At 31.5% G+C, this 11,938-nt stretch overlaps 1 protein-coding gene across 1 annotated transcript; it reads right to left on the bottom strand.

The window, feature by feature from the left end:
• Window positions 1–6,620: 6,620 nt before the first annotated feature.
• On the bottom strand, window positions 6,621–9,038 carry LOC145008165 (uncharacterized protein At1g66480-like). Its single transcript, XM_078966786.1, has 2 exons — window positions 8,319–9,038; window positions 6,621–7,081 (listed from the first exon to the last, which is right to left on the bottom strand). Exons 1-2 carry the CDS (start codon window positions 8,919–8,921, stop codon window positions 7,034–7,036), a joined length of 651 nt encoding a protein of 216 aa, XP_078822912.1. The 5' UTR covers window positions 8,922–9,038; the 3' UTR covers window positions 6,621–7,033.
• Window positions 9,039–11,938: the final 2,900 nt, after the last annotated feature.

Raw genomic sequence — 11,938 nt, 5'->3', positions numbered from 1 at the left:
AAGTACATTGAGGAAAACTCACCTCTCAAATGTCAACGTGCCTTGAAATCCCCAATTGTTGGCTCACGGAAAGTCCCGAACTATCACAGTAAACAAACATCCAATTAATAATTGGAATGCCATCCTTGACTAAGGGCCCATATTTAGGGTAAATGTCCATTTTAACCATTTTCCTAATTAGGCCAAGGCCCAAGTCCAAATCTTGATCCAAACGTCCCAAATTACTTCAAGGCCCATCATTGGTCCAAGCCCATTGGGCCCATTAAGGCCCAAATCCATTGACTCCACTAAGGCCCAATATAAAATCCTAGGCCCAAAAAGGGCAAGTCCAACAAAGAGTGAAATAATTCAAAATTCATATTCCAACATGGGTATAACTACTAAGCCTAAAACCCATCAATCAAGTCCAAGGAAAAAGTCCAAGAAGTCCACTGATGCTCTGAATGTGTGACGTTCCCTAGAGGAGCGTTGGGCATTCGCAACCAACCCAGATCTCAGAAAAAAGTCGAAACGCTGGGATTTCCTTGACCCAACGCAAGACGTTCACACGCTGACTCCAAAAAGAGCTTATTAATCACTTAATGCTTAAAGCCACTCGACCAAACCTTGGATCTAAGTCCTAAAGAGTATCTAGAACCATAAAGTTACTGACTTGGTGACTTTGTATGCCCTAAAAGGTTCCAACTCCAAAATATAGAATTCAACATCCAAAAAAGGGCTTAATCTCATGCATGGAGATTATACAACTCATGTAAACTTTATGAATCTACAACCTCAAAAAATGCCAAGAGGAGCAACTGAAAGCCTCATAAGAGATCATAAACTACAAGATTTTAACTGTGGGACCGAAAGGGACTAACATTCATGAAAACCTAGATCCAAGCTTTTCATGAGCAAAATTAGAGCTTTATACCTCAAACGAGTTGGAAATGAAGAAGAGAACCAAGATCTATGAGGTCCTTCTTGAACCACCACCTTGCACCAAGCTTCTCCTCCTTGAATGAGATTCAAACACACACAATGGACTCACAATACTCTTGGAGGCTCTAGGGTTTTGAGATTAGGCTTAGAGAGCCATGGAGCCCAAAAATGAGGCCAACACCTAGGACTTAAGGTGTTTAAATAGGTCTCAAACCCTAAGATTTCAGGTTTGAGCTCCACACGTGAATGCGTTATGTTCCACATGGGAGCTCCCCGCATTCGTGCTCCACCTCCGAAATTCAAATTTGTTAGAAATGGTCCCTCCTCCCACTCCAAATTTGCAAAACTTGGCCAATAGTGTGTACCCGATCCAAGGGGTATAAATATCAATTCGAAAAGTGTGTACCCGATCCAAGGGGTATCCGTATCTCCACTATAAACCCTACCCACTTATCTAACAATCAAACTAATAATTTTATCTATTTCCAAAGATAAGCGAATCATTTTGCAAGATGAACATGGAGTTCAAAAAACTAGAGAAGTTTGAAAGCGTTGATTTCAAGCGCTTGAAGAAGAATATTCACTTCATGACGAGCACTCTGAAAGCAGCATACGTGTTGACTACTCTAAGGCCACCTGTGGTGTTGGCAGGTGTTGATAAGAAACTTAAAAAGGCCATGAAAAGGAAAAAGTGGGACAACGATGCCTACATTTGCAAATGTCACACCTTGAACGGTATTTCTGATGCTCTATTTGATATCAATGGTGATGCTTTAAATTCTAAGGAATTGTGGGACACCCTTGAATTAAAATACATAACTAAGGATGCTTCTAGTAAGAAGTTTGTAGTTAGTGACTTTAATAACTTTAAGATGGTTGATTCAAGGTATGTCACTGAACAATACAATGAACTCCTTGGTATTTAAGGTCAATTTAAACCGAACAATATGAAAATAGATGAATCCTTTGTTGTGTAAAGTGTAATTGACAAACTCCCACCATCTTGGAAGGATTCCAAACATAACCTAAAACATGAAAAGAAGAACTGTCATTGGTTCAAATTCATAGTCATATTGTATTGAAGAATCTCTTCGTGCGAAGGAAATTGACAAATCTGATAAAACCAAAAGGAAAGTTGAATATAGGCAACCCTCTATTCATATGGTTGAAAATGAAGCCATGAACCCGAACCATAAAGGACATGGAAAACGTAAGCAGGAACATGTCTCAAATAACTCCAATAAAAAGACAAAGGATTTGGTTTGTTGGAGGTGCAATAGAGTGGGGCATTGTAAGCTTGATTTTCGTGTGAACTTAGGAAACACTAATAACAATAATGGTGCTGGAAACAGTGGAGCCAATGGAAGTGTAAACGGGTCTTCAAGAAAAGTTAAAGGAGGACAGTTTTTGACTAACTTTGAATTCTAATCATAATTATATTTATTATGTTTCATTTATTCATGAATCGTTCTATGTACAAGATGATGATGTTTCTTGGTGGATCAACCTCGGGGAAACGAACGATGTATGAAAGGATAAATGGTTGTATGAAATATTAACACCTCTTGAAGATGGATCGGTACTGAGAATGGGAGAAGATTCTTGTATACCTATTTGTGGTGACGATACCTTGAGTCTTGAATTTACTTCCGGAAAGACTATTAAGAGTTTTGATGTTTTGTTTGTTGCTAAGATTCGAAAGAATCTTGTTAATTCTAGTTGTTTGAGTTTTGATGGTTTTAAACAAGTTATTGAGTCGAATAAGTTCATCTTATCTAGAAGTGGAATGTTTATTGGTTTTAGATATTTAAATACTAGAATGTTTCGTTTGAATATTGTTGACAAATCATTACTTGTTCAAAATTTTGCATTTGTATCTTCTACTTCTAATGTTGATAAATATATGCTTTGGCATGTAAGATTAGGTCATGTCAATTTAGAAGGATGCATGAGATGTTAAATGATGGATTAATTCCAGCCTTTGACATGACTTCTAATAAATGTAAAACATGCATGTTTATAAAAGTGACACAACAACCATTTCCTAGTGTCACTAGAAATTTGGCTATTTTGGAACTTGTACATAGTGACCTGTGTAATATTCACTCCACTCTTTCCTTGGGAAATAAAAAGTATGTAGTCACCTTCATTGATGAGTGCATTTGATTTTTCTATGTGTATTTGTTACATTCTAAGGACGAAGCTTTAGATAAATTTAAAATATATAAAACCAATGTAGAATTGTAATTGGGCAATCTGGTTAAATGTCTCAGGACTGATAGGGGAGGTGAATATATGGATACCATATACTTCCAACTAGTGGGTATTGTTCATGAGACCAAGACACCTTACTTTCCCCAACAAAAAGGAATTGTTGAACGCAAAAGTCGAGTTTTATAGCAAATGGTAAACTCGATGTTGTCATACTCGAGATTGAGTGATGGATTTTGGAGAGAGGCCATGTTAACAGTCTGCTATTTATTAAATAGGGTTCCAAACAAAAAGAACAAATCAGTCCCATATAAACTTTAGTTCAAGACAAACCTGAATTTAAGCTATTTTCAGGTTTGGGGATTTCGGGTTGTTGTAAAACTAACCGAGCCTAAAAGAAAAACTTTAAGAGAACGTGGAATAGATTGTATATTCGTTGGATATGTTAAAGATTCCAAGGCATATAGGTTTTACGTAATTGAACCTAATGATTTGGTATCGGTTAATACCATTATTGAGTCACGAGATGCAATTTTTGATGAGATGTGATTTGAATATATTGAAATGCCTAATGATATGATTTTTGGCACTAATGAAGTGGAATCCAGAAAGTTCAGATGATGTTACTAAACCAGACTCCAAGAGCTTCGAAAAAGCAAAAGAGACCAAATTCCGAAAAACTTTGGTTCCGACTTCCAAATGTACTTGGTGGAAGGAGCAAGGGATGATGAGGGTCTTAAATAATCTTATTATTACACTATTAAGTATGATCCAAATACATTTCAAGAGCCCATGCGATCTCCAGATGTAATATTTTGGAAATAAGCAATTGATGATGAAATGTCACCAATTCTTGAAAATAACACTTGGGTTTTGACTGATTTGCCTCCAGGTGCTAAACCACTTGTTTCAAATATATTTTCAAAAATAAAATGAATCAAAGCCCAATTAGTCATTCAAGGTTTTAGATAAAAATTCGGTGTTGACTATTTTGATACGTATGCTCCGGTTGCATGTATTTCTACAACTAGATTATTGATTGCCTTGGCAATTATCCACAATATGGTTATTCATCAAATAAATGTGAAAATAGCCTTTTTGAAAGGTGAAATTGATGAGGAAGTTTACATGAAGCAACCAAAAAGTTTCATTATGCCCAGTAAAGGTTATATGGTTTGTAAACTTGTCAAATCTTTGTATGTGTTGAAACAAGCGCCTCAACAATGGAATCAAATGTTTGATGATGTTATTTTGTCCTTTATTTCAAGATTAACCAATGTGACAAATGTGTTTATAATAGATTTGATGATGCTACTAGTGTTGGAGTGACCATTTGCTTATATGGAGATGACATGCTGATTTTCGGTACCGACCAAAATCAAGTTGATGAAAAAAAGAAATTGGTATCATCTATGTTTTCCATGAAAGATTTGGGAGAGGCTGATATAATTATTGGAATAAGAATTTGAAGGATGAACAAAGGCTTGGTAAAGATTCAAAGTCATTATATTGAGAAAATTCTCAAGCGTTTTAATTTTACCGATTGTTCTCCTGTGAGCACTCCTACAAATCCAAGTGTGAAATTTATGGACAACATAGGAACTCCTATTTGACAATTGGAATACTCTAAATCCATTGATAGTTTGATGTGTTCAATGGCAAGTACCAGATCTAATATTGCTTTTGTTGTAGGGAAATTGAGCAGGTACACTAAAAATCCTAATGCTCAACATTAGCAAATAGTGAATTGAGTGTTTAAGTATCTCAAGGGAACCATGGATTATGGATTGAGTTACTTGGGATATCCTTTGGTTTTGTAAGAACATTCGGATGCAATTTGGATTACCAACCTGGAGGATCATTCCTTAATGAATGGTTGGGTATTCTTTCTTGGGGGAGGTGCCATATCCTGGGCTTACAAGAAACAAAATTGCATTACAAACTCAACAATGGAATATGAGTTTGTTGCGTTACATTCTGCTGGTAAAAAGTTGAATGGATAAGGAACTTAGTCTATGATATTCCTTTGTGTCTAAACCAATATCACCTATTTTTATCCATTGTGACAACGTTTCCTCTTTGGGAAAAGACTATACTCAAGTGTGTAATGACAAGTGTCGACACTTAGGTGTATGCCACCGTATGGTTAGAGAACTAATCATCATTGGTGTAATTTTGATTGTGTTTGTGACATCACAACATAATTTCGTAGATCATTTGACTAAGAATTTGTCAAGAGACTTAGTGCACAAGTCTGTGATTTCGATGGGATTAAATTCCATCTAAAATCTGTAATGGTGAGACACCTAATTCCCTTCTAATATGATATTCATAGTTGAAATCAATGTGGAAAGCTCATTCTTATAGATTAGAATACATGAAGTGTACATCCCAGGTAATGTGTTCGATTCTGCATTTGACATGGTTGAAGTTTAACTTCTTAATAATTCTTTTGATTAAATGTATGTGCAGATACATGGAAAGGAATTACCTACGTGATTGTGAAGTGTATCCACATTTCAAGAGGTTGTGTACTTGGCCTTGATATGATCATGAGAGGATTGGGACACACTACTTAATAATAATATCAAGCTTTATTATGTTGGAAATTTCAATAAACTAGTATGTATTCTACTTTCTTGTATTCAAATTGGTTGATGGGTTCGATTCTTAGAACACCCTGATTCTCGAATATTTGTAAGAGTATGGTACTAAGTGGAAATTCAATCATTGCGACATTTTTATTTATGTACTAATTTGGTTTTGTTTTGATAATGTTATTTTTGTTCAAAGCTTACACTAAAATGGGGGAGGATTGTTTGTGATTTTAGTGTCACCATGACATTTTGTGTAATTGAAACTTAAATGTGAGCTAAGGGCTTCGTAATTTGTACTTTAATATATGTTTGGGTATGTGCAGTGTGCACGTATGTAGAAGATCGAATTAGAAAACGGTTCGACAATAAGGGTCCGGGGGAAATGCCCCTGGGTTCAGAGTTTCCAAAGGGGCAGCGCCCCTAGTGGGGTCTAAGGGGCAGACCCCCTTGCTGGGGCCCCGCTACTTTGAGAGCCATTATGGTAAAACTAACTAAGATCTTCAGTTTTGAAAACCATTGGTTTCTTCATTAATTACGGATTCCCTTGGTTTGTTTCCAAAGAAACCAATGACAGCCAACCCTAAAAACGAAACCCTACACATCGTTTTCTATATAAAAAGATCTCGTGTTTAAAGATAATAGATCACATCTTAGCTCTCGTTTTTCTTCATACGAACTCAAAATTCTCTAGCAATTTGGCTTACGTTTTCTGTGCCTAGATTCGTAAGTGTTCCCTTGAGATTATTCTAGGCTAACCCAGACATATGAAAATATTTACACAATCCAAAGGGTATTTAGATCTCCTCTATAAACCCTACCCTCTTATCTAACAAAAAACACCTAAAGATATAACAAAGACAACAATTAAGATAAAAAGTACATGCATCAAAATAAGATTACAAAATTATTCCACAGCACCAGAGAGCTACATGAAAAAAATAAAAATAAAAGACGAATGTGTCATTTAACATCTAATCATTATATTTATAAACTTATTTTAAACTAAAGATCATATTTAATAAAATATAATGACAATAAAATATGTTAAAATGAGTGATTATAATCATGTGGTTGTTGCAACAGGAACATTTTCCTTAAATCACTTATTCGAACATACATTAATGTTTTGCATTATATTTTAACACATATGATGATTAATTTACCATAAATTTACAAATATAAATAATTATAATTAAACTCATTCTAGAGTAAAATACATATTGTGGATCATATACAGGAGGAGTAGGAGGAAAATTGAGAGAACTCTGCTTGGCTATACTGTGTTTTTTGGTTGGTATTTTGTGCTATTCCACGTTTAGCTCTTGACTGACAGGAAGAAATCCCACTCTTTTCTGCAAAACCAAACATTTATATAATTAATTTAAAATATTTATATATTATATTATTACTATTTTCAGAGCTAAGTTTCGACCTTTATATGCAAACAATATTATAAGATGACGTAAGTTATGTCCATTACTTAAGTTGTCACCCAATAACAAAGGTCTAAGTTGTGCCTAGTTTTAAACTCATTTGTACGTTAATTTTTAATTATTAATTTTATATTTCTTGTCTATAAAATTTAAATTCAAAGTTAAGTAAAAAACATAGATGAAAAATAGGAAATTGTCAAATTAAGAAGAAATTAAACATGTGAAATATTATTAAAATTAATTTTGATAAAATAAAAAAGTAATAGCAAGGAAACCGTTGACAGAACGCCAAATAAGGCCATGTTACTACAAGACACTTTCAGCTTTAGTCACCCAACAAATCTACGACTTTACACCAGCCAATGGTGTTTATGTCAATTTCTATAAAAAAAATACATATATATATTATTCATAATTATTATGTAATATAATAAAAATAAACTTTCTAAACCAAAAAACAATATCATGACTTTTTAACATCCGAAAAACTAAGCGAATGTGAATGCTACGTGATAGGCTATATACCTCTATGACTCTATCCACATTTTGTTATGTTTGGTGTTAACTTGTGTTACATGAATAAATTAAGCATTAATTAAATCAAAACTATACGTGCATTCTTTTATAATATGAAGTTAAAAAGCAGTCAAAACAAAGAACACGGCATGAAAGGTGGGTCAAATGGTGTTTAGAGGGAGAATTGAGAACAAATGTTTAAAATCACATCACATGCAATTTACTAGAAAAAGAATTCAGTACTTTTTGTCAAACGTACGTTATTACGTAGTTTTGTCAATCATTATGTGAATCAAGATGTTTTGACTTAGTATAAGATATAAACGTATTTTTTTTTTTTTTAAAATTATCAAATATATGAAACATCAACGTGTTTTTATACCTTAGTTATAATCTCATGGATCTCCTTAAACAGTGGCCAATTATTGCGAAAGTAAACAATACATCAATATATTTAAATATCAATTTGTGTGATTTCTGTTTATACATTTTCGGTATTTTTGTTTAATAAAAAGTATGCAAGAGAAACTCAAAATATCGAGTTATTCATGTTTATTGGTCGATGACTTCAATTTGTATATAGAAATATATATTTAATGAATAATTGTAACTTTGTGAATAAAGATAAAGATGAACGTACCCCACGGCCCTTGGAAGCATCCTCTTTCCATTGCACCCGCCGTTTATCCGTCGGTGCCTCGCCACCACCACCACCACCTCCGCCGCCATTTTTCTCCATGCAAAGTTTCATGATCTTCTCCGCCGCCTCACCACCATCTTTGCTCTCCCTCATCAACCTCTCTACCTCCGACTTTGGCAACCTCAACTTCACCCTCAATGGCTCGACACCACCAACACCACCGTCGCCGCCATTCTCCACCATAATGCTCGGCGCCTTCATGAACGATAAATCCGACGCCGACCTCCGACCCAACATTAGGCTTTCAAGCCGGTCCTTGGCGCTCATATTTATCCCCGACCGGACTCTTCTGGCCGATTTATCTTCAGGAAACTTTGGCAATTCAACCAAGAAGTAAAGCCTCTTAGCCTTCAGATCTTGTTGAGGTTCCAACGGCTTAGCCCGGATTCCGAAATGCTTCACCATCTCCGAATCCAACAACACCAGACCCGGGTGGCTCTTCATGACATCGCCGGCGTTCACCGGTGTCTTCAACTTAATCGTTTCGCCGTTCATTTTCATGATCTTTGTAGTTTTCTTTCTTGATCCTAAGCTGTTTCCCATTTTTAAAGTTTAGTTTTATTTTTGAAAAAAAAAGTATTCCTTTTGAGGGAAATGAGATTTTGGATTACGGGATCTTGTCTACTTTTTAAACCCGCACAAAGAACACAAAGCGTAATGCTGGGTGTGGGAGGAAATGGAGCAATATATAGTTGTTTAGTTCTTTGTAAGGGTCAAATAAAGACTAAAGAGTGCAAAATGTTATATATATATATATATATATATATATATATATATATATATATATATATATATATATATATATATATATATATATATATATATATAATGTGAGAACACTACTTTATATTACTATTCTACTATAAGTTCAATATATCTAATATTGTAGTAATTATAATATGAATATATATTCAATTTTATATTAGTATTATACTATAAAATATATATATATATATATATATGTAATAATTTAGTAAATTATAATGTGAATGTTAAATATGTGATTGTTCATATATTCGGTGATGAAAAATGTCAAAAGTTGTACATATAAAATTTTAATATGAATATTAATGTGTGATTGTTCGTATATTTGTTGATGAATAATGTCATATCATTGTATATACAAATTTCATAGTAGAATAGTAACATAAAGTAGTGTTCTCACGTTCTCACATTAAATAGTCTTCTAATTTGAACTTAACCCTATATATATATATATATATATATATATATATATATATATATATATATATATATATATATATATATATATATGAGAAAAATGAATATACTCTGAAGGTATATAAACTTAGGTACTCAAACACATCATGTCGTTGTATTTGATATATTCATTATGATGTTCTTAATTATCAACCCCTAACTTGATTTAGTTTCAATATTTTCGAAATTTCACTATTATCTTTATCTTTTTATCATATCTTTTTGTTGAACACCTAGTAGGCTTAATATATTGTAGTTGAAAATGAAATTTATGTAAGAGGAAGATAAATATTTAATTTATAAAAATCTTGGAAGTAAATCAAGTTAGAAGTTAAATTACAAAAACATTATACAATTAGAATGTATTATATGATATAAAACGACGTAGTATGGTGATTTTGGATACCTAAGCTTATATACCCTTAAAGGTATATTTATTTTTCTATATATATATATATATATATATATATATATATATATATATATATATATATATATATATATATATAGGTTCAGATTCATTTGAGACCATTCTAATTTTGTGAGACCGTAAGACCAAATCTAAAAATAATTTTAAAATGCAAAATAAATGGAAAAATCTAAAAATTCTTTTTTCAAATATTATTTTCGGAACTTGAATTAACTAAACAAAATATAAAAAAATATAAAAAAAATAAAAAAAATTCCGTTTTTTTTTTGGAAAATACGTGAAATATTCTAAATAGAATATTACACTGACATATTCTAAAAAATAATTTTAAAATGCAAAATAAATGGAAAAATCTAAAAATTGTTTTTTTAAATATTATTTCGGAACTTGAATTAACTAAAAAAAAAATTCTATTTTTTTTGAAAAATACGTGAAATATTCTAAATAGAATATTACACTGTACATATTCTATAAATAATTTTAAAATGCAAAATAAATGGAAAAATCAAAAAATTCTTTTTTTTAAATATTATTTTCGGAACATGAATTAACTAAAAAAATAAATAAATAAAATAAAAAATAAATAAATAAAATAAAAAAAAAATAAAAAAATGCATCTCACGGTCTCACAAAATATAGGTGGTCTCAAATGAACCTAACCCTATATATATATATATATATATATATATATATATATATATATATATATATATATATATATATATATATATATATATATATATATATATATATATATATATATATGCGGTGGTAGGGAAATAGTAAGATGCTCTTTCGGTGAAAATTAGTTATAGATGCATAAATTTGTGTAATTTTTCAACTCCCAATCATCAATTCCACTTCATATACTTTAATTCATCTCAAGTCAGAATATATAGTATTTTGATGCACTTTTCAATACTGAATAAGTATTTTGAAAGTAGTAGTATAATGTTATACATATTTACTATAAAATTAAAAAAATTATAAAATGGGTAAAAACATAAAAAAAATAAAAAATAAAAAGGATACATCGTCGTATTCTCTTCCAAATACAATCAAAGGGGCCTCATTAATGACATTTAATTCTCTTTTATTGGAGTTTCTATAGCATTTTTAATTACGAGACACGTGCTTTTAAATTGAAAACCTCTTTATGATATGAACATTACTTTACCCATTATTAGTTCACAGTTCCATGTAATAAAGTAATGAATTAGGGGTCTTAACAGCTTAAAAGGACAATGGAAACCTAAACGAAATCTTAATTATAAAACTTAATTTTGCTATTAATGACGTCATGCGTGATAGATGGGGAAAGAGAGACGTTAATCACGGTGTGAATTTGAAAAATATGTAATAGATTCTATATTTCTATTCATCAGATATCTACTCTTTGACTATGTATTTTAGTGTTCCCATGTTCATGGTAGTTATAACTTATATATACCATAAAATATACTATATATAGGAAAGTTTTTTAAAAAAACCAATACTTTCCTGAATAGTACTTTTAATAAAAAATCGGTTATTTTTTTTCTGAAAACTAAACCTACAACATTCTACCTATAAGTTTGTCTTCGTCTTAACACTCATACACAACTCATTCTTTAAAATGTATGCATATACATTTGAATGTTATGAATATATGCATATTAAGGCGGACGTAACAATTGATAATTGATAGTAGGTGTGACATATATATATATATATATATATATATATATATATATATATATATATATATATATATATATATATATATATATATATATATATATATATATTTTCGGTCAAACGTAATAGAGTAACACATTTTTTTATGTAGTAATACAATTTTTTTTACAAAGTGGCATAATAAGTAAAAAAGTTTGAAACTTCTTTCTACAGGAATGACATATATTATCAG

The sequence above is a fragment of the Lactuca saligna genome, chromosome 8 (assembly GCF_052625555.1).
Source record: "Lactuca saligna cultivar CGN05327 chromosome 8, ASM5262555v1, whole genome shotgun sequence".
Taxonomy (NCBI): domain Eukaryota; kingdom Viridiplantae; phylum Streptophyta; class Magnoliopsida; order Asterales; family Asteraceae; genus Lactuca; species Lactuca saligna.
Note: the sequence above shows the minus strand (reverse complement) of the source record. Positions and strands in the feature narration are given on the sequence as shown.